We start from the raw sequence: 23,597 nt of genomic DNA on the forward strand, positions 1-23,597 counted from the left end.
CCGCGGAAGCTTCACAGGCTGGTCGGTTAACCCTTTCCTGAGAGCCTGGCCTCTCCCCAAAGGTCCCTCTCCGCTCCCCGCCCCTCCCCAAGCTCCGCCCCCTGCGCTGATTGGAAAGATGTCCCGGGCAGAGCGACTTCGGTTGTTCTTGTGGAGCCAGGCCCCCCCACCTAAAAAGGGGCAAACTTGTGAACCAGCACAGCCCCTGCGGTTCGCCTGCCTCTTGGGGAGGGACGAGGCTGAGGCTTCGAGGTGTGACGACCTTCCGGGAAGGCACCCCCGGGAGGGCCCCCCCACCCCCAGCCCGCCTCCTCGGCAGGAGGGCCGCTGGAGGTGGAGGGACTGGGGAGGGGTGGTGGCAGAGTGCATCTCTGCCTTAGACATGCCAGCTAGCCCGCCCTCCGCCCTGGCACCAGCCTCCTGAGTGCTGGGCAGACCCACTCCCTGGGGGCTGGCGAAGGTCACCGCGAGGTGATCTTTTTCCACCTGGGATTGAGCAAGAGAAGGCCGCCGCTGGGGCGGGGGCAGCTGTCCAGACTTGGAAAGCATCTGAGGCAGGCCCTGTCCTCCTCCTGGCTTCTGGACACTTGCTCTCTGGGCTCCTGGATTAGAAGGGCTGTTTGGACCAGGAATAGCGGGCTTCCCCTCCTCCAGGGCCTTTCTCCCACGAGAAGGGAGGTTTGCTGACCCTCTTCCCCCACCCTGCTCACCACCCTGTTAGTCACAAAAGCCCCACAAGTCAGGTCAGGGCCCAGGTCAGACTCTCCCGCCCTCTAAACCTGATTCCCCAGCCTCTCTCAGGAGACAGCTGGGCTCCTGGGGGTGGGGGGCAGTGGTCCTGGGGGAGGGGCTTGTCTCCTGAGGTTGGAATGTTCTGGCTGACACAGGCCAGGCTGAGGGGGAAGGGACCAGTGTAGATGACCAGGCCAATTAGGACAGCCAGCCAAGAGAAACCCCTCTGCCAGCTACCATCTGGGCTTTTTTGGTGGGGGGCAGGGGGGAACATTAAGAATGGGGGACACTTTAAATCTTGCCCTGGCTGGCTTGACTAAGGATGGCGAGTGAATTCCTGGTCTCACACTGGATGGACAGTGCGTCATGATCACCCTCCATCCGGCCACTGCCTGAGTGCTTAACAGGCTGGTCAAACTCCTGGTTCGTTCTCAGGACAAGCCACAGGGCACCTCTGAAGATGACGGTGTGCCTCTCGCTCTCCCCATCACGCACACACGTGTGGCAGATCCAGGTGGTCAGTCTGCAAAGAGGGCTTCCAAGTGGCCAGTATAAATAATGCAGGGAAGGCTAGATGTCACCGTGGTCAGGGCATTCCGGAGCCAGTCTTCTTGCCCGATCCCTGGGCTCCTTCTTGTAAGTAGAAGCCCACCTTCACAGCAGACACCATAGTACACACCCTGAGAATATAATTCTGGCAATACCACCCAGAGAGGCAATACCTCCAGACTATCCAAGCAGAACAAAGCAAAGGCGTAGACACGGTCTGAGGCCCCCCTCAGAGCCCCTGGGAGTCCACGTGACACCTTGTGCAAAATAGGAAAAGGCCCCCCCTCTGCGGGGGCAGACGCAGCCCCCAGGATGGCATAGAGTGCCGTGGTAAGCAGGGCCCAGGCTTGAGCTCGGCCTCCGATAGCTCCCTCTGCATGCATGTCCCCATGGGTCGGGAACCTGCCCACGGTACATCGCAGGTAATGTCCCCTCCGTGTCATGGAAGACCCCCTTCTCTGCAGAACCGAGGGGCCTAGGCGTGTTTGGATGTGAGAGTTCATCTTAGATCCCTCCTCTGGTTTTGTAGCCTCTGGGGTCTTCTCTGCCCAAGAAAGCTGCCTTTTCTTTGGGCCTTGCTTCAACCTTTAGCACCAATGTTGTCTCTTAGAAATGCAAAAAATAAACAAAACCAAAATACCTGTAATTTAATGTCTAGACGTCTGGCTGATAGATGCCGTGTCTTTTCAGAGGCTGCTTCAAGTGTCCCCCATTGGTGCCACAGAAGGGGCAAAGAGGAAGTTCAGAGGCAGCTGTGAGCCTGCTGAGTCCCAGAGCTGGCCTCTCTGGGCGCTGGAGAGAGACAGGAAATGTGTACCCGGCTTAGACAGTTCCACAGTGGAGTCACTGCCTGTGTTCCTCTAGGAGACACGCTTCCTGGGACAAATCCCCTGCCCTCCGCTTCTTCCTGTCACCTACTAGGTGTGCCGAAAGGAATGGGGGTAAGGAGGAAGAGGTACTTTGTTTCCAAGGAAACCAAGGGCTTTGGGTTCATCTAGGGCAGACTCTTTAAGACCTATTTCCCAGACCTGCTGTGAACCTGTCCCTTTAATGTCCTGCAGGGGGGGTCGAGTGCAGTCACTTGGCTGGGTGTTGAGAAAAAGGAGCTGCCCTAGGCGCCAGCTGCTGGCGACAGCAAGATGATCCGCTGTTCAGCACGTCCATGATTGACACCCAGTTGGTCCAAGGCGGCAGTGGCTCTGCGCCTCAGGACTAACCCTGGGGCCTCCCAAGTAAGACCGAGTCAGATTTGAGGTCTACCCAGAGGTTTGGTTCACACGATGGCACGTTGGAGGAGTTCTGGCGAAACCCAGCCTTCCCTGAGGTCTGCTGGAGAAGACGGGCTGGGTAAAACTCCCTGAGCCCTTGAGGCGGGCACTGGCTGGGCCAAATTGGAGCCCGGCCGTGCAGCTGACGGACTGGCCGAGTGAAGTTGCCTTATGCAGCTGGAAAGTTCTTGGCTGAGGCCCAGGTGGGGTACAGCAGTGTTGCCATCGAGATCGTGGACCCCCCAATCCACACCGGAAGGCTGACAGGTCTGGTGGAATTGGGAGTTGCATTGGGTCTCCTTTCCTTAGCCTAGTTTCTGGGGAAAAGCGACCGTCCACTCCCCAGAGGGCAGCACGCGCTGGGCATTTGGACCGCTGGCCACTGAAGAATCTGCTTGTCAGAGCTTGTGGAAGTCCCACCGTCCCAGATGCTTCTTCCTGTCCTTCAACAGTGTTTGACCAAGGCCCCCATTCCTTCCTGGTGGAGGCCTTGAACGGGATGGGGGAGTATGGGGGGGGGAAGAAGATCCCATTTGGGTATGTCTTATATATACACATAACAAAAATGCGAAACTTAAAAAAAAACCACACACACACAAAACAAAACAAAGGGGGGGTGAAAAAAACCCCAAACACTTGACCAGACGGCGTGCCAGTCCTCCCCGATGTCCCTGCTGCAGATGGAGCTCCTGGTGTCGGACGTGAAGAGGGCAGCCCAGTCTCACCTGGGCCCTGCCCCATTCCGGTTCTCATCTCCGTTCAACGCGAGGTTGTAAAGGATAAGGAGAACCTGCCGCCACCCACGGTTCCGGTTCTGCTGGTGCTGCAGGGACAACACACACACAGACACAAAAATCAACAGAGCTCCCACGGGCAACTCCCTGGGCTCCCTGCCCTTTGCACTGGGCATCCTCAAAGGCCTTCAGCGAGCGACTCCTCAGTCCAGCAAAGAGGAGGGAGGGTGGGGCGGGGGCTGCTGGGGAGAGAGAAGCGCTCAGGAGGAGGAGGAGGGAAAAGAGGAGCTTGCCTAAAACAATTGCAGTTTAAACCCGAGAAAGAAAAGACCAGGCTCTTTCTACACTGTGCACAAGAGGATTAAACTTTTCCCCTGCTTGCAGGATTTTCCAGAGTTTAGCCAAGTGCTGCTTTTAATCAGATTGGCTCTTGAGCCCCTCCAACCTCAGCTGCCTGAACAACAAACTTTCTTCAGAAAGAAAGAGAAGTGCCCCCCTCCCTCTCCCCCCCCCCCACTGCAAAGTAACACAGAGAACAAGGGGGAGGGAGGCGGGGAGAACCTCCATCTGCAAGTGATTTGACACTGTGAAGGTCAAAGGGTTAATCTTCAATTTAAACCACACTGCTGAGGCAGCAAAAATCTGATTTCATCCAGTGCAAACACACACGGACGGACTGACACACACACACACACGCACACGGTGCGCGCACACACACGCACACTCCCTTCCCAGCATCTCCAGTTCAGTGCTGCCCTTTTTATAGCTGCTCTTGACAGTAAGCCATAAATAATCCCTCTTGGAGCGGGTTCCTACCGACTGGAGCCAATTAAACGTGAAGCAAGAACATACTGGAAAACAAAGAATGCACACTATGTCCCGGGGTTATCCCGGGTCCTCCTGTCAGGCAGGGAAACTGGGAGCAAAGTTCAGGGGTCAGCAGCTCACAGGACTGGGGTGGGTGCCCCACCCACACAGGTATGGTTTCTCTAAGGCCAGCAGAGGCCCCAGGGGTCTGAGGGGTGTTGGGGAGGGAGGCAAGCACTCTCCCCTTGGCAGGAAGAGGGTCTTTGTTCTCTGGGGAGGTGTGGGGGTAGGGCTGTCCCCAGTGGACCTCAGTAGAATGAAACCCTGGTGTGCATAAAGGAGCTATGCCAGGCCAGACCTGGAATTCTCAGGAAGTGAGTTTATGGGATGTGTCTCAAGGCTGGCCCTCTCTTCGGCTTCTCTCACCATAGCGCTAGCTGGAGCCTGAGCCCAGGCCTCATGGATTCCCAGGGCACAGTTAGGGCTGCCACCAACCAGCCTTCATGACCCTCCCCAGGCAAGAGCCCAGAGGAGGTGCCAAGGCTGATCAGAGCACCCTCCCAGCCCAGGTGAACACAGGATGTGCGCGCGCGCACACACACACACATTACCTCCCGTGGCAATGACTCCCCTCCCCACCCCCCACCACAACACCACCTTCCGTGGCAATGACTCTCCTCTGGCCACTGCGGAAGGCAGCCTGGAAAACAACTCAGCAGCGCTGCAGGCTCCAGGGCCACAGGAGAAGTAGGGAGTGGGGTGTGCCCCAGCGGGAGGCCAATGGCTGGAGACCAGAGACCTGGCTTCCTTGTGTTTTGTAAACAAAGAGGGAACACACTGGGCTTACAGAAATCTGGCCCAAGCTGAGCAGAGCAGCGGGAAAACAGACTGGGCTGCAGACCGGAGGCTGTCTCCCAGCAGCTGAGTGTAGCAGCCCCCCACCCTGACCCCTCCTCCCCTTCGGCTCCCTGCCCCGCATGGCTGCTACTCTGGACAGGTGCAGAAGTCACACCGTGGGACAGAAGGAAGATCCAGGGAAAACCTGGATCCCTGGAGAGGCCAGTCGGCTGGAATTCCGAGCAGCCTCAGGTGCCCATTTGAAAAAAGCCTGCGTAGCAACACCAGTGAGGATCCTGAGGGTGTGTGTCAGCCCTGGAGTCCACCAGAAGCTGTGTTCTCCGGCAAGGACTCTGTTCTCAGACGGGGGCTCTTGTTTGCTGGCTGGGGGCTCTGTTCTCAGGGTGCCACACTCTTGCTTCTCCCCGAGTGTTCCCTTGGAGCAGCAGCCTACAGGCCTATCAGCGTGTAAGAAGGTCTCTGGGTGGCACACACCCCTAGGTGCTTGGCTACTAGCCTAAAGGGTGCGGGTTCAAAGCCGCCTAGCAGTGTGGCGGAAGAAAGGCCCAGAGATCTGCTTCTGTCAAGACTATAACCAAAAAAAAAAAAAAAAAACCAAAAAAAGACTATAACCAAGAAAACCCCACGGAGAGGTCTACTCCCAAACGCACACATGGGACCACAGACTTGGCTTGGGGAGTGGCGTGTGCACTAAACTCCCCGAGAGACCCTATGAGGTTAGTGGTGGTCCCTATCACCATACTTTATACTGGGGACAACAGGGAGGTTAGTAAGTGGCTACGTGACCTAGACCTTCTGGTTCTAGAGCGGTGTCCTCACTTACTGCCACTGTGCTGAGTGTCACCACCCGACTTGCTTTGTGCCAAAGCAGCCCCTCGAGCCTCATCTTCACTACGGCCAAATCCACTGTCATCAGTCCACCCTACAGGACAGGGCAGAACTGCCTCTGTGGGTTTCTGAGACTGCAGCTCTTTACAGGAGTAGAAAGCCCCACCTGTCTCCCACAGACCGGCTGGTGGTTTTGAACTGCTGACCTTGCAGTTAGCTGCTCAGCTCGTAACCCTCTACACCACCAGGGCTCCCGCTTCACTACAGCATTAAGTAACAGATTATCTCAAAACATCCCAACAGCCAAAGAAGGGCAGGGAGATCACAAGGTTGATGATTTAAGGCATGGGCCAATCCCATTTCTGTATGCCTCAGTTTCTCCCCAGTTCCCCTAAACGAGGCCACCTGCTGACTGGGTAACTTGCCGGGTCCCTGGGGAAGAGGCACAGGGGCACCTTCAGCCCAGAAGTTGGGAATGTTACAAAAGCAGGTTTGGGTCAGACTGGAAGGCAGAACCACAGGCCAGCAGAACAAGGCCTAAACATCCCTTTTCGGGACACCAACCTCAGGCCCATGAGACTCAGGTTTTAATCTTGGCCCTTCCCTGAACTAGCATACGGCCTTGGAAAGCACGTCCTCCCTCTCAGGGTTGTTTCCTCGACTCAAAACCAATGGGGCTGGGCCAGATGATGCTGTGAGCATCTTTTAGCCATAAGTCTAACATGAGTTAGTCTCACTTGACAGAAGGGGACTTTACCCGCAGTAGGGTGTGTGCTGTGTCGTGGAAACTTCTGGACAGCAGAGTCCATAGGAAGAGGGGAAGGATCATGAATCACGTAAGTAAACAGCAGGAGGATCCAGGCCCTTCCTTCCAAGCAGACCTGAGGCCTGGGGGTCTTCTACTCACAGGTGGGCCTGGGAATACAATACAGGAAGTGGGAAGTAGGACCCACAGTACAGACCCTCAGGAAGGATTTGGGGCCCAGCATCTGCCTGTGAGAGTCCTTTGAGCTCATGATTCGGCAAGGAAGACCCTATGGGCAGTGGCTACATGATTGGACCAGGAATCAGGGGGGTCCGAGACCCCCCTCCCACCAGCCTATCTCTAAGTCATCTTTCTTATCAGTAAGATGAGGGTGTCAGATTGACTCCACGGTTTCCAAACGTGTTCCGGTCAACAGAACCAACCAACAGAGATGCTGTTGCAAATGCAGAGTCCCTGGGTCCCAGTCAGACCAACAGGGGAAACTGGCTCTAGGGGAAGGGCCCAGGAACTCGTATTTTGAACAAACCCCTGGCATGCTGTTTTTAAAAACCAGGGGTACCATGTTTAATGTTGTATATTTTAATCATGTTCCATCTAGGAAAGAAAACGGGGTTAAGGTAAGAAGTGACCGAGGAGAAAATAAAGCCGGTCACCGTCCTACAGCTTGGAAGAAAACACTTGTAGACTTGGCGTTTCCTTCACTCTCATCTCACCAAAGTAAGGATTTACTCCAGTGGGCCGAGCCCCAGGTAAATCCCATCCAGGTGGTTCTGCACCACACCCAAGCCACAGACAGGTACTTGGAAACCAGAGGCCCGTTCCAAGGCTGAGGTGAGCTGCCAGGTCTGGAGAACAGCTGGCTCTGTGAGTGCTGGTGTTCAACCAGCTGCTGCAACGGCCCAGCCCGAGACCAGCTGAGTGGGGCCTGCGATGCCAGTCCCTCTGTGGGCCCAGGAAATACCACACATAGTCCCCCCAGTCTGCTGCCACCCGAAGGCCCCAAAAAGGCCTTCTCCCAGAGGGAAGCCCAAATGCCTTGCAGCAGGGGGAGAAACACAAGCTCTAATTATACGGATGGGGAAGAAATAAAATCTTTTTCTAAAAATTAAACACAAGGGCCTAACTGAAACAGAAAGAACAGCAATTTGAAGGGAGGCCGGCGGTGGGGGGGGGGGCGGGTTGGGGGGAAGGAACTCGACATTCACCGAACAGGATGACGTATACAGTGACACCCAAACACCACAGAGAATTGTCGGGGAGGAGGAAAGGGGAACCAGGAAAGAGTATGCTTGGCCTCTGACACCCGGGCACCCGGCCCAGCGACCTGCACCCAATCTGAGATCAATGAACACCACCACTACCACCCCACCGACGCCCACTCCACAGAGCACGGCCCAGCTCTCCCATACTCTGCTGTTGCTTCCTGCACAAAGTGTGGGGACCTATGAAGTGGGGTTCCTGGGAAATGCAAGTCAGGATGGCCGTGGGGGGTGTACTGGGGGGTGAAAGTTATGGGATTTTTCCACTTTTCACCAATGCCCTCAAATCCACAGGGTTGGGAGGGGAGGGTTGGACCCCAGGTGGAGTACACGGTTAATATGATAGGCTGTTCCCTGAAAGGTTGGCAGTTCGAGTCCACCCAGAGGCACCCTGAAAGACAGGCCTGGCGATCTACTTCCAGAACACGCTTATGGTTCTGCTCTGGGGCGTGGGGCTCACCAGGAGTTAGGTTAGAGGGCAGGGGCAAGGCCTGGAGGATGAGAACAGGGCGAAGACCCCCACACCCGAGGAAGGGATCCCCCTTCCACCCCCGCCTGGCCCTGTGGTGGTAGAGTGCACAGCCTGGCAGACAAAAGACCCCAGTCCTCCTCTGGGCCACCCTCGCTCGCTCGCTTGTTGCGATCAGGGGATGAAGGCAGTCAGTCCACAAGTGTTCCAACCACCCCTACTATAAGCAGAGCACCTCTCCCATCAGGGAACGAGCAGGGACGCAGAAGCGGTATTCCACAAGTGCACAAGAGCTGCACTGACTCCAGCAAAGCCAGCCTGCATGATAACCTGCTTGTCTGAGGCCAGGAACAACTGATGTCTGGCCAGGTCTAAAGATTGGCTCTATCTGAGAGCATCGGCCTCTTGCCTGGGGAGAGGCCCAGCTAGGGAAAGGCTTTTTTTTTCTTTTCTCCCAAGAGCTGGCGGTGCTGCCTGACAAGGTTGGATTACACGAATCAAGCTCTGCTTCATCCCCGTTGGCCTCTGCCCTACGCACAAAGAGCAGCCCCTGCCCTCGCTGGATAAGAATCTCCCTGGCTCTCTCCCCTGGGGGGGGGCTCTGTGTGTCACCAGTGTTCCAGATGCTCCAGCAAGAGCTAATTTACACCCGGAGAATCGGAGAAAGCCAGGGAATGCTTCACCCTGGCTTCCAAAGAACCTAAACACACGAGATGAGACGTAACCCGACCCAACAGATAACAAGCGATAAAAATATCTCAAACCTGGACTGCCCAGCCCGGCATGCTAGACAAAGCATGGGCCTGTCTTTTCATCGGATCCCCACTAAAGGCCGGGGTCTCAGGAGAGCGGGTACAAGGAAGCCCATTTTACAGACGGCGGAGACTCAGAGAGGCCCCTGACTTCAGCCTCCAGAGTCAAGGTCATTCACTAAAACATCACTGTGTGTTGATTCTCGTGATGAAAAGTCCTTCGCCTTTTCCCAGGGAATCCCAGGGAATCCCCTCGTCGTTTACAGACTCGGTTCCCAGATCATTGACTACGTAGTAAGGATGCTGTGGACCAGAAAGATCAACCTTTCCAGAGTCGGAGCGAACTGAACATCAGACAGAAATGAAGCTGAAACTATGCTTAATGTCCTTAAGGTGCACAACCATCTGTAGAAACCGACTTCACAGGGAGAGACCGGCGGGCTCTCTGAAGTGAATCTTGCTTTTTCGCCCCTTCCCCGCTCCGGGCAACACCTCCCCAAGCCAAGGCTGAAGGACAGTCTTGCCACTGAGGATGAGGACGCCGAGGTCAGAGACTTTAGGAAAATTCCACTTGGGGCAGCGTTGTTATTCAACGCAGCTAAGCTTTGATCATGCGTCCAGCTGAGCTATGGGGGATGCGGGGATGATTAAAACAGACACTCGGCCTTCCACAGTTTCACAGTCTAATGGGAAGAAAAAAAAGAGAACACACAACTGAGTGTACACACCAGAGGGCTTCCGAAAAGCTCACAGGGAAATTCCATGACCTTTCACTCCGTTGTTGTTTTTTTTTAAGTTTTGTTTCTCCGCGAACTTTTTGAAGCCCCTCACGTGGGGGAGAACCGGGCCAGGAAACCAATGGGTGCTGTCGGGCATCCCAGCTTTCTGGGATGTGCTTCCTGAGGGGCAGGCATCGGGTGGGAAGACCGCGGCTCTGGAACCAGTCAGATCCGTATGGCTCCAGGCTCAGCCCCTTACAGGGTAACTTTGGGCATGTTATCCCACGTCTAGGAGGACATAGCAGGGCCTGTGAGGACACACAAAGACACTGGGCCCAGCGGCAGCATCCCTCCCTCCCAAACGCTCGCTCGGAGGGGCCCACTCACTGTGCGGCTGAACCCCTGCTTCCTCACACTGGGCTCGCGGGGGGCTGCCCCAGGAAGGCCACATTCCCGGCACACGTATGACGTCCTGGGGAAAATCCCTGACGCTTCACCCTGAGATAGGTCACGGCGGCCAAGGCCCAGCTGGGAATCCACACAGAAGCCACAGCTGTCAAGCTGGCAGAGGGACCCAGAACCCACGGGAGCAGCCTGTGAGGCCAGCGTGGGCATCTTTCCCCGACTGCCTTTGACCCAGACGCCCAAGCATCAACAGGCAACAATGCAAAACAGAAAGGAGAGAAAAACAATCGTGGGCAAGAATCCCCTCCACCCGGCCAGCAGAGCTGAGCGGATGGCAAAGCCACCGCCACCGCGCCCCAGGGCAACAGCAAGCACTTCTTCGAGGAAGGAAAGGCAGCCTTTGGCCAGGTGGCTCTCAAAGGAAGGCAACCATGCTTCCTGCCCCACACCCGAGGCCACTGGTTCCAGTCCCGGCCCTGTCCCCACCCTGAGCTGGCCCATTTCCAGCTTTCTGGGCCCCCATGGCCTGGGGTGAGGGTTCCTGAAGCCTTCCCTGGTTTCGCCATCGAATTGATTTCTGACCCTTCACGACCCTACAGGGCAGGGGAGAAGCGCCCCAGCGGATTGCAGAGACTGCCACTCTCTAAAGAAGTAGAAGTGCCTCCTCTTTCCCCGGAGGAGCGGCTGGTGGTCACGAACTGCTGACCTTGTGGTCAGTAGCCCTTTGTGTCACCAGTACGCCCACCACGGCTCCTTTGGAACAGCTCCATCCATCAAACTCACGGGCGACTGCTTCAGGGCTGGGGGGGGGGTAGTGGGGTAGTGGTGTGGGGGCCCTGGTGAAAGGGGGGGGCAAGGATGTGGAGGAGGGGCCAGGCTGACTAGGGGTGTACACAGCAGCCCAGGAGAAGGGGCGCCCAACATGAGGCCTGGCTATTGTCCTGCCTGGGGTCAGTTTCCTGGACTGGACGGGCCAGGGCAAACTGGGCAAGGGAGACAGTTCTTGTTCTGGTCACGGAGCATGCCCTCTGGGTGGCCAGATAAAGACTGAAAACAAACCAAATACTTCTCTTTATCCTTCTCTCTGGGTCTCCCCTAAGCCCCTGCTCCAGCTCCCCCTCTCCTGAAAACACAAGCCAGCCTCCCCCCTGCTTGACTTGCCTTGGTAGGGAGGAACATGTATGTTGGGAAGAACAGGCCCTTCTCCTCAGGTGCAGTGGGGGTGGGGGGGTCCGGCAGGGTTGGGGGGGCGGGGGACACGACTCAGCCTCCAGTCAGCCACGCTGATGACTCAGAGCTAAATATAGCGAGCCATGTAAACAGAGCCAGCCACAGAGCAAACACAGGGCCAGGGCGCCAGTACATGCTCTCACGCACCCCCTCCCCCATCCCCATACGTCTGTCCCGTAGCCCTATCCAGAGGTGGACGGACCCGAGGCTCCTGGACAGAGGCTGGCTTTCTGGGGACTCTTCTCAGACTAGGGCCACTCTCTGGGGCCCCCACCCAGGCCTGCTGATTCAGAGCCACCTCATTAGCCACCGACTGAGCTTCAGAAAGCCCCTCACCAACAAGGAGAGCATCCCCACGGGTCGGGTCTGGACAGGAAGCAGTCGGAGGCTGCCTGAACAAAGGAGCCAGGCTGCCAGGCAGAGAAGCTGCTAGATAATCACCCTCAAAAACAACTTGAGTAGCTTCCAGGGGACTTCCCCAAGAACTCCAAGTGGAACCCTAGAATTCTCTTTGAACACATCTCTCAAAGAGGAAAGGGGTCCATATCTCAGTACTCACATGGCTTACGATGTACCAAGAGTTTTCCTATCAGCTCAGCTCAGCTCTGCAGGGTAGATATTAGATACCAAAGCCCATGACCCCAACACATAAGAAAAGACCGAGCTGGGAGTCTTCTTGGACCTCAATCTGCCTCCAAGCCCAGGCTCCCTGTGGTGATATGGTCACTAAAGAGGGTCTGAACAGAGTGGGTTAGAAAGCTTCCAGGCACTACTCCAGATTTCCAAATCCGACTGTCCTCAATGGAACCGCTTCTCGTCTGAGTGCCAGGCATGAAGAGCCCCAAACCTCCCTTGGCTTTACTCTCAAGGAGTCTTGGTAGCACAAGAGGCTAAGGCTGGACAGCTAATCACAAGGTCGGCAGTTCAAATCCACCAGCTAGGAAGGTTTACTCTCTGAAAGACCCCCCTGGAGCAGTTCTACTCTGCCCTAGAGGGGAAGATTCTTGGCTTCTTAATGTTGCCCAGAAATACTTCCGCATGTTTCAGGATGAGGCCACGGGGACAGCGGAGTTTCCTTAAAAAGAGGGTTACCAGTTACTGCTCCTTCTTTGGACCACGTGGGAGGAGACCGGAGAAAGGGAAAGAGAAAGAAGTTGGCATTCTGTCCATGCGGCCAGGGCAGCCTGGGAGCACTGTTAGGAAGCACACCTGCCCCCATCCTTCTGTGCAGACGCTGGACAGACCCACAAACACCTGAGCATCACTCCACAGATGGGAAGTCAAGGGCAGGTTGCAGGCAGCAGGCCATGGGCACCACCTGCCGCAGCTGCTCAGCCCACAACCTCCACTTCTGGTCCAACCAAAGGGAGGGCTGGGTGTGCAAAGAGGCTTGGAAATGCTTGTCCTCTGTTCCTCCTGCCGCCAGCTGTCTTGCTGCTTTGGAGACACAAAGAGCCAACAGTGAGCACCTCACTGCCTTGGATCTTCCACCTCGACTCAGACTCTTGGTCCAGAGGAACCACCCGGAACCAATCACGTGGGCAGAGAAGCTAGACCTGCACCCAGGGACAGACACCGAGAGGACTCCTGACCCATGAAAACTGACATGGGGGGCGGGGGGGGGGGCGGGTTGAAAGCTGCTGCATCCGGGTGATACACTCACTCTGCCGTAATGCCATCCTCCAACACAGGACACCTTCGTCCTGCCCTCCCCACCTCCACTCTACGCCGGCCAGGGAGGCTTCCCCAAGCAGAAAGGAGTCACTGAGAACCACAGCCAGGACACACCCCTACAGCCCACTCTCTGGTCCCAAGACCCTGTTCCAGATCCGAGGAGAAACATGGTGGGCAGGCCTCCTCATGTTCCCATTGCTTCCTGGGTCGCTTCTTTCTGCTCTCTCAAGCTAGCCCAAAATGATGGGACGTGACCATCACTGTCCAAGGCAGAAGGGGTGAAACAGGCGCTCAGGAAATGGCTCACGGGAGGCAAGGGGATGGGAAATGAAACATTACTAGATAAGAACAAATGTGGGAGCTGGTCAGCCTTGTCATCAGACTAAAGGCATAGCAAGTGTGTGCCTGGAGTCCTTGGGTTGTGCACACAGTTCATGCCCCCGGCTGCTAGTCAAAGGCTCACAGTTCAAGTCCACTGGACAGGCCCTTGGAAGAAAGGCCTGGTGAAGAATCTGGGGGCAACTCGAGAGCAGTTGGTGGAACACAGTGCACAGAGGCAATGTCCGACACTCTACTTTGCATAGTCACAACGGTGGCCTTAAAAGCTAGTGAACAGCCTTTTGAGGTGCGGATGTGGGCTTCTCGTTTGAAGCCAAAAACGGATGACGATCAAAGGCATATGGAGAAACATTCAGTCCAGTGGGTTTCCAGAGGATGCGACTGTCGTCCGCTGTGGGCTTAAGGCCAGAAGAACTAGATAGTGCCCTGCTACCACTGCACATTTCTCTGAAAAGGATCACATCAGAACATCCAGCATCGAGCAGGAGAAAGATACTGGGGTGGGGAATATCCCAAGTCTGAAAAGAGCACAGACAAGGACTGGTGGGATCCCCAAGACCGTGGCCCTGGTCACCCTTCAAGTCTGGAACGGAACCGAACCCGTGTTAGAATACTCAAACATTCCAGATCAAAAGGGCAGCACTTACACTCCAGGGCAACGTGCAGCGGGCGAGGAACAGAGGAGGCAGGAAATGGGCAGTGCGGGAGGAAGCAGAGGAAGTGATGCTGCTCGAGGGGAGCGTGACACAGAGGGAAACACAATGCGCAGGAACTGCCAACCGGGAAACTGATGGTCTGTTCTGTCAACTTTCACCTAATTCATAATAAAATGGTAAAAAGGAAAAGGGGGAAAAAGAAAGACAGAAAAGCCCCTGGTCATCTACCACTTGGGAACATACTTTAGAACAGTTCCCCCTAACTCACACGGGGCCGCCAGCAATCAGAACCAGCTCGGTGGCCTTTGGTTTACTATGTGCCTGGAATTTCCCACTCGGATTTTCACAATAACATTCTGCCTCCTTCCACCTGTTCCTGAGACAGTGCAGTCACGGGTGCCCTTAGAACTGTCTCCTGTCCCAATAGCATCATCTTAGCTCCAGTTCACAGAAGAAAACAGGCTCAATGCGGCCAAGTGATCTCCAGTGGCTGATCGGCAACAGAGATGGCATCCAGTCTTCTGTCTTTTGGCTGCATCCAAACCCTAGAGAATGTATCCTTTCTCTCCTAAATCCTAGAGACTGCATCCTGCATCACTTCCTTTCCGGTCCTGCAGTGTCCCTACTCTGAAGATGAGGGAAGTTAAAAACAAACACAAACCCACTGCCATCCAGCAGATTCCGACGCACCGCGACCCTACAGGACTGGGTGGAACTGCCCTTCCGGGTTTCCGAGAAGGTAACTTTATGGAAGTAGAAAGCCTCACCTTTTTCCCATCGAAAGGCTGACCGTTTCAAACTGCTGACCTTGTGGTAACCCGCTATACCACGAAGGCTCCTATGAAGATGAGGGAAGGTGACAGGAAAAAAAGACCAAGGATAAGCAAGGATGCAGGAGGGACAGCCGTGTTTTCTAGATAGGAAACAGCAGACCACCATCAGGCCGTAATCCACTTTTTGCAACCAGGTGCTGAAAGGGTCTCGTCGGTGGTTCACTGGCCGGTAGCCATCACCCTGGCCCTGGCCGAAGTCTGAGCTCCTGCTGCAGGCCGGTGAGAAGTTCGTGAAGGGGAGTACTGAGAGCAGACGACTCCAAGGAGCATCCTCGGGGAGAAGTGAGGCCATGCTCTTTGTCATGGGAAATTTGAGAAAACGGGCGGCGGTTTGAGCTCCGAGGGGAAGGCTGGCCTCCTGCAACAGCAGGTGGAAGTAGGCAGATGGCAGGAAGGTAGGGGACACACGGGGAGCTCAGGAGCCAGTGTGCGGGTGAGATGCAGGGAGAGTGGAGGGCAGTGCCTCCTCCAGGGCTAAATAGCAAGACCTCAGGCTTAGCTTGCAATCTTGAAGTGGGGGAGATGAGGCCCAAGAGCACAGAGTGGGGTCGGGCCATTCCATCATGAGCCAGGGCCCAGCTGGACAAGGGAGGCCCCCCCGCCCCCCACCCCCAAGCCTACAGGGACTCCCCAAAGGATAGGGGACATTCTGAGCTGTTGAGGAGAGGGCAGAGGCACCACAGACGAAGAAAGCAGTCTGCTGTCTTAAAGACCCACAGTCAGCGCTGAGCTGCCTCCACCACAGACCTGCCTCAGTAGGGTGGAGTGAATGGGCAGGAAGAAGACCAAAGAGAATGAAGCCAAGAAGTAGACTGAGTCCACACAGGGGCCGAAGGGGAAAGTGGCAGCCAAGTTTCCACACAGTGCTCAGAGGGCCCGGAGCTCTGAGCCAGAGGAGGCCAGGCTACCCTTCTATGTCAGCATAGGCTGTCCTCCCTTCCTGACCCCTAAGTCACCAGGGAAGCTCACAGAGACCATAGGGCTAGCCTGACTTCTTCCCGGCACATTTCCCTCTGACCCCCTAGTCAGTGGCACTGACTACATTGAACCCCTGAAAGGTTCTTCTGAGGACTGTCAAAGTCAATGCCCATCCCACATCCATGGCTATGGTTTGGGTTTGATTGTTATTGATGGAAAGTGTCACTGAGTCAGGTCCCCAACTCATGGTGACCCTGAATACCACAGGAGATGCCCAGGGCCTATAACCTCCTCATGATCGGCTGTGATCCATAGGGTTTCCATAGGCTGATGTTAGGAATGGGGTCACCAGGTCTTTCTTCCTTGTCTTAGTCAGAAAGCCCTGCGGAAACCTGTTCCACATCAGTGCAATGCTCAAGCCTCCAGCCACAGACTAGCAGGGGCTGTGCATGAGGTGGACTGGTCAGGAATCGAACACGGGTCTCCCACATGGAAGGTAAGATTTCTACCAAGAAACCACTGCTGGCCCTATAACTCTCCTCCAGTCACCTGACATGACCTACAGAACCTGAGGGTTGACTGGCCTGTGGGGACTTTGTCGCCGGATTTCCTGATGGACAGCTAGACAGACAAATGCACAACCCGCTGGGAGAGGGGCACCAGCCTGGTTGGTAGTCGATGCATGCCCAGAGGGCATGCTTTTACTTCCGAAAGTGGCTATCCCACCATGGATCCAGCTGTCCAGAAAGTCAGTAGGGCCCGGAGGGGAAGGGTTAAGTGGCTGACAGCGACAGCGGTGGCAGAACCAGGCAGCCTCCAGCCAGTGGCACTGAGCACGAGCCTGCCAGCCGCCGCCTTTGTTGATGGGCTCTGCCACATGCTCGGCTGACACGCGATGCTCCGCCCTGGCGGGGCTGGTGCCAGGCTGCTGGCCAAACACCCGGCCAAGCGCCCGGCTGCCCGCTGGCCTGGAGGCTCTCCCAGAGGCACACTCTGCAGAGTCCTGGCCCCAGTCGGTTCCCAGAGACAGAGGAGCGGCCTCCCCAGCTGGAAAGTGTCAGGTTACAACTGGTTCCACCACTTTTCCCATTCAGGCCTCATCCCTCGACTGGGCTACCCACTTCCCACCCAGTTGCAGACCAGCACACCCCGCCCCACACTGTCTGGACTCTCTGCAGCACCCTCGGTGGTGGCAAAGGTGGGGGGGGGGGTTCTGTGAGCGGGCAGACCTTGAGGAGAACCCCTCTGTCAGATCCTGCACAGGAAGCCACCCCTTCCCAGCAAGCAGTCATGGCTCTCCCAGAATCCTGTTCTCCTGGTGCCTGACCTAAGAATGGGCAGATGACCAACTTGGAGCTTAGATATGAAGGCAGGCATGCTCAGCCAGCTGGGCCCATCCAGTGCCTGGGAATCACAAAAGCCAAGGCCAACACTCTGGGATCCTATCGTGAGGCCTGGCAGTGGCTGACAAGAAGACATGCTCCCTATGCCACCCCCAGCCCCGGCCCCCACGCCCCTACCCGCTGCACGTGAAGCCGGTGGAACTGGTCTGCGATGCAACGAAGCTTCCGGGCAATCTGTACCTCTGCTCGATGCTGCCACCGCCCTTCAGGGGGCTGCTCCCCCAGGGGCAAGCCTGCAGGGAAAGTGGCAGGGAGAGGGAGCCGGTAGCCAGCGTTGCCTGCAAAAGACAGAGAGCGAGCCTGTATCTCAGCATTCTTCACGACTGCCCCATCCTCCCCCCACCCCAGCCCCTCCCTCGGCCTGCACCCCTGGGCTGAGATGTGCCTGCTGCCCACCCAAGTGTCTCAACGTCGGTGCTGGGAGGGAAGAGCATGCTCCCGGTGCCCCCTCAGTGCAGTGGCAAAGGCCAGGGTACTGCTATGTCTGGGTGAACTTGCCAGCCCGTGCCCTATTCACCAGGCTGTGCTTGACCACAGTCTGGCATGCCTGTAGCAGCAGCTTGGAACTCTCTGGAAGCACTGGAGGTGCTCTCCAGGGTTCCTGCCTGGGCTGTGCAGAGTGAGGGACAAAGAAAGAGAAGCCTCAAATTTATCCTCACTTTTCCCGTGCGCCAACAGGACACCAGTCGCAGCTCCGGCAGCTCTGGGCAGAGGTACGCAAACCAGCGAGAGAAAAGTCCTCAGGCTTGGGGAGCAGAGACCGCTAGACCAGAGTCCAGCCCCGCGCTCACCGGGACTGTCATCCCAGCCGCCACTAGGGGCGCCTGCCCGCCTGCCGGCCTGCCTCCCGTGTCCCAGCCCTCTGCAGTCTCAGCCAACTTGGCAGCCGCTGGCCACAATCATTTTGCCAGAAACTGCCCTTCGGAGCGGCTCCCTGAGGACTAACTGCAGTGTCTCCTCGCTCTGTGCCACCAGCCATAAGCAAAAGAGCCTCCCCTCCCCCGGAACCTTCTCCCCTCCCTCCAAAAGCCGTCGTCTAAATGAAGAAAGCCGACTGTCTAGCTGTGCCCTTTGGCCAGAGGAGGGCCCGTCGTGTCTCATAAAACAAGTTCTTTCAGCCCTCAGAGGGAGGGGGCTTGCCGGATTTAGCCTTGGAGGGAGCCTCTCTGCTGGCCCACAGCCGAGGCTGCCTGACTTCTATCTCCAGTTCCCCTTCCAAGCACAGAAAGTCCCAAGTGACAACTGGGGGGCGGGGACGGGAATGGGGGTTGGGGTGTCGGGCACCTCTGCCTAAAGGAACCTTCCCTTCCCAGATGGGGCTGGGCTTCCCCTTCAGCGTCAACAGTCACAGAGCCCCAGCCTTCTCCTGGGCAACGTCGGTGGACGTCAATAGGGAAGGCACATCGCTGCCAGAACCCCCAGAGGCTGGCCCACTCAACGGGGGGCACCGGGTGGAGATGCCGAGACCCAGGCCCCACTCTCCAGCCCCGGAAAACACCATGCGACCCAGAACCCCTGGCAGAAGGGACCAAGGAGCAGAAATAAGGGGTTGCTTTCTTGGAGCCTGGGGTGCACAGATGAGGAGCGATACCAAGCAGAGAGGCAGAAGGCCCAAGTCAAGGAACGAACGGTAACCGCTCACGTGGCTCAGTTTGGGGAAGGAAATAGCGGAGGGCAGGTTTGGGGAGGGGAAATCCCCTCATTTCCCCCCAACCTCTATGGGAAGAGTCTGAGGCTAAGAGCACTCACCATAAAAGAGTCGCTGGGGTTCCTCGGTCACCCCACAAGGCAGCATGACACCCTGGCTGGGGGAGGCTGGGCTGAGGGTCTGCGTGGCCTTGTCTTCCTGCCTGGTGGCTCGAAGCCCAGGGCCACAGCAATGGGTAAGAGGGAAGAACTGAAGCCGGCTGAGGGGGCAGTCCAGTTGGCTCTGGGCAAACAGGTCAGAAGAGAGCAAGCCTCCCGGCTGGGTCCCCGGCTCCCCATCCTCAAGTTGGAACACATCGTCCTCCAATTCTTCCACACACTGAGGCAGCTCCATCTCCCCTGTCAGTGAGCAAGGCAGACATCTGGGGCGCTGCCCCACCCAGGCCAGACCTGGGAGGGCACCCCTCTTCATTCGCTTCTTCCCTACTCCCTTTTCTTTTTTTGTCTGAGGGAGCTGGGCCAGGGGTTGAAGACCCACCACCCTGGTGGTAGAGTACCACTGAGTGACACCTGCCCCCATGTTTGGGGACTTGTCACATCCCTTCCCTGGGCCACCCACAGCCATCCTCCTTTTGGCCAGTCAAGTTTGACTCTGGTTGGCCTGAGCAACAGCAAGGGTAGGATCCGCACCCAGTGCACCTGGGGAAATGTAAACAGGGTTAGACTCGGAGCTGCTGACTGAGGGCAGAGAGAAGGCAGATGCACTAGCACCTTGCTAACTAGCTGCACACAGTGCTCACACACACAGAGAATCACACACCACCACCACCAAGCTCTCCTCTCAGCCTGAACTGAGCACTGGGTTTCGCAGCAATAACAAAAGCCAGCAATCCTTCCAGCAGCCAGGTTCCCTCCAAAGAGGCTAAGCCCCGCCCTGCTGCCCACCTACTCTCCACCCCCTGCTTGCTCAACACAACAAAACAGGCTCCATGGTGTGGTAACAGCAGCATGTCCTGGGGACAGGGAAGGGAGAAAGAACAGTCGAGTTAGTCATGGCAGCCCTCTGGGATAGAGTAGGGGCGACTGTCCACTGCAGGTTGGCCGGGAGAGCGGGGCTAGTCTCTGGCAAAGCGTCCAGCCACCCCCCAGCTCAGTCTACTCACTAGTCTTGGTGACTTCGAATTCCTGTCTCCACAGCCCACCATTCTTGCCAGTGCAGAACCTGAGATTGGTATGACCTGCCTCGGGGAAGGAAGTGAAATCCCGCCCTCTGCATGTGACCTCACTTGCTGCCTGTGCTAGTCAGCTTGTTGATACGACTTTCTTGGTGATAAATAAGTTCCTCTTGCTCCACCTGATGGCCCTTGGAAGGCTGAACTTGGAGTGTCCATCCTATGCTCCCAAAGCACAGTCCCCACCCCCACCCCCCAAACACACACACCAGGAACCCCCTTGGGCCCCTGGGACCCAAAGCAGCAATTTACCTCCCTGGTTCAGAACATGGAAATAATTTGTTGTCATCAGACTCAGTTTTGAGATCTTTGGAGACTCTGTCCTCCAGTCTCTAGCCTTTGAAGAACTAGTCAAATGGTCTTAGGGTTGGTCAATCACCTGAAGGAATCTCAGGGTAATTTGGGAAACCTGGGTCACCCCAATGCAAGCTCTCATTGGGGTGCTTGCCTCCACCTTTCCGGTCTTCTTCCTTGGCGAATGGGATGCTTACCAGGAGGGCAAAGTTCCCAAAAGAACTCCAGCTTACCAGCACCAGGAAACAAAGTTTCCCCTTGAATGGACCAAGCAAGGCTGGTCCTGCCAGTCACCCAACAGGGGCCTCCGCCCAGTGCCTTCACCTCCTCCGCACAGGCTGGTGAACCCAAGGATGACTACAACCTAAGGGGCCCTCCAAAGGCCAGTCACAAGCAGGAGGCATTGTCTGGTTTTTTCTTTGAAGCCTGTCACCTCCCCCTCCCTCTGCACAGTAGCAAAGCCCTGGAGTGAGACCCTTGCTTGGGCTGACAGTGGGGGAGGTGCAGTCAGATGGTGCAGTTCTGCAAGCCCCAAGGATCCCTTCTACTCTCCACAGGTACTGCAGGTGGTCCTCCTGTGGTGGGAGACCCAGGCGAGCTGGGCAAGTTCAAGGTTAAGCGGGGACAGATCTTAGAACAGACCTTCTGTGGCCTCTTCCCCTGGGCTGAAGTGGATGTCCAGACTGGTGTGTGGAGAGCACTGCCCACCAAACGAACTCAAAAACTCTGCCATGGAGCCCTTGGCGACTCTTGGAAACCCTATAGGCCAGGAAAGAACTGCCCCCGTGGGTTTCCGAGCCTGTAACTCTTTTCAGGCGCCCATCAACGGAGAAGGCTTTATTCTTAGGAGAGGGGTGATCCTGGGCTCTGCAGGCTCTAACAGGGATGCTGAACTTAAGACGACTCCCCTAGCCCCGGCTGTGGCTAGAAGCGGACACACAGAGACACACGCGCGCGCATACACACGCACGCACACACACGCGCGCGTACACACACACACAGCGGACCTGAGTGACTCCAGGAGCGTGTCTCGGCCTCCGAGTCAAGATTCCAGGGCTCCGCGCCAGGGTCCAGCGTGACGAGCGAGCACTCGGGGGCTTGGCGCCCAGATTCGATTGGGAAGGAGGGAAAAAGCCCAGCTGTTAAGAAGAGGAGGCTTCAAACTCCGCAAGGCGACAGAGTGCCCCACAACTCCCTGCAGTACCCCCAAAGTCAGACCCAGACGCTGGGCCGTTCTGGGGTGCCCAGGTCCGCTCAGCAGTGCACCCCAGACTCCCCCGCTCACCAGGACCCAACTCCACTAAGTCCCAAATACGATCCTCAAGACCCCCCTCGGAGCAGCGCCCCCAGACGTGGATTGGGCATCCCGTTCCCGCACCCCACCGTCCCAGTCCGTCTTGATCACCGCCCCACCCCAAAAAAAAGTCCGCAGCACGACCCTTCCCGGGCCCACACGCGCAGCGCAACTCCGCTCCGCTCCCCGCTTCCCCGAGGAGGTGCGCCCCAACTCCGCAGCACCCGCAGCGGCCCGGGAGCTCACCGGGCAGTGGCGGGAGGCGAGAGGCGCGGGAAGGGGCGGCGGCTGCCGCAGCGGGCGCGGGGCCGGCGCTGGAGGAGGCCAGTCGGCACCTCGCGGTATTGTTTCCAAAATACGCCCGCTCTGGGCATCCAGCAAACAGCTGATGAGGCCCCGCCTCCCGGCGCGTCACGCCAAAGGCTGACCAATGGGGAGTGGAGCCCCAAGTCCCGGGCTGGGCTGCTGCCAGGGACAGTCACGATTGTGCGAACCTCCCCTTGGAAACAATGCAAGGGGCCGAGCCAAATTCTGACCGCCGCCAGAAGCGCAGTTAGAGAGCCTACCTCGGCACCGATTGCGTCCTACCGCGGGCTCCGGAAGCACCCGAGAGCCCCTGAGCCCTCTTCATTACGGTGAGAAGCCGCGCCAAAGAGACTTTTCGTCTTTTCTTTCTCGGCGCCGGCTCTTCTCCGAGATAGTCAAGTCGCATTCAGAAGCAAGAGCAGGAGTGGGGCCGAGAGCTTCTGGAGGCGACTGGCGGCGATCTGTGGGTGCGAAGTGCAGTCCCCGCGGATCGCGGTCTGGTAGCCAAGCGCCCTCCCCCCTGCGGGGAGTCAAAACAAAACTTAGCTCGGAGCAGTTCTAAGCTGTTACTGGCGCTGTTAGCGATCCACGTGTAGATCCGAAGCATCCAACTGTCTGATAGGCTGCTGTTATTGTTGCTGCTGTTGTTGTTAGGTGCAGTCGAGTTGGCTCCGATCCCTAGGGACCCCTTACGCACGCACAAGAGAACAAAACACTTCGGGGTCCCGCGCCTAACTTCCAATTGTTCCTATGCATGAGCCCATAGGTTCAGCCACAGTGTTAATCCATCTCTTGAAGGGCCTTCCACTTGACCAAGCATGATGTCCTTTTCCAGCGACAAGACTTGGGAAATGACAAAATAAGGATCTGGCTGAAGAGAGGCGGGATCGAGGAAGCAAGGTCGGCTGGACAGTGCACTAATCAGAGAGTCGTGTCCTGTGGGCAAGAGAATGTATGGTGCACTTCACAAACATGGATTGCCCACTTACTTTTGGCCTGCTAACCAAACCATTAACCCTTCAAACTCATCAGCCGCTCTACATGGGCTCTGATAAAGATTCACAGCCTCCAAAACCTAATGGAAGATCATGAGTAGAAATGGACTGATGTGGGCTTTTAAAATCTTGTGCCAGGTCCCCACCTGGACTAGGTACCACAACCCTGGCGTCTTTCCTAATGGAGTTTATAATTCACTTGGAGCGGTAGACCAGAAAATAATGGAAAGCAGCATAAACTGTGTTAATTCCAGGGATAATGACCACTGTGGGGAGGTGGGGTATTGTTGAACCCAGAGCCCTAGTGGTGTGGTGGTTATGAGTTGGGCTGCTAACTGCAAGGTCAGCAGTTCAAACCTACCAGCCACCTGGACAGGAGTTGGCATCTGTCCCATAACTGAATTTTTAACTGAGGTGCAGAGGTTTTCAGAATGCAGACTGGGGGGATTCTTCTTCAGTGAGCTGGCTTTTGAGCAGGACCTTCAAGGCGGGATCACATTTTTAATTAGCAAAATACTCCGTTGCTGTCAATTTTGACTCAAGACGACCCTGTGTGTATCAGTGTAGAATTGTCTCCCATAGGTTTTCTTTTCCTTCATGTTTTGAGAAGACTTCTGATTGTGAATCAGC

The 23,597-nt window shown here is 56.5% G+C and overlaps 1 protein-coding gene across 1 annotated transcript; it reads right to left on the minus strand.

The window, feature by feature from the left end:
- Positions 1-87: 87 nt before the first annotated feature.
- On the minus strand, positions 88-22,040 carry BMF (Bcl2 modifying factor). The gene is given in 6 exon segments (XM_075531531.1): positions 88-3,372; positions 17,317-17,477; positions 18,949-19,245; positions 21,380-21,511; positions 21,913-21,973; positions 21,975-22,040. Coding segments are annotated over 6 exon segments (819 nt in total). The 3' UTR covers positions 88-3,270.
- Positions 22,041-23,597: the final 1,557 nt, after the last annotated feature.

The sequence above is a fragment of the Tenrec ecaudatus genome, chromosome 14 (genome assembly GCF_050624435.1).
Source record: "Tenrec ecaudatus isolate mTenEca1 chromosome 14, mTenEca1.hap1, whole genome shotgun sequence".
Taxonomy (NCBI): Eukaryota; Metazoa; Chordata; class Mammalia; order Afrosoricida; family Tenrecidae; genus Tenrec; species Tenrec ecaudatus.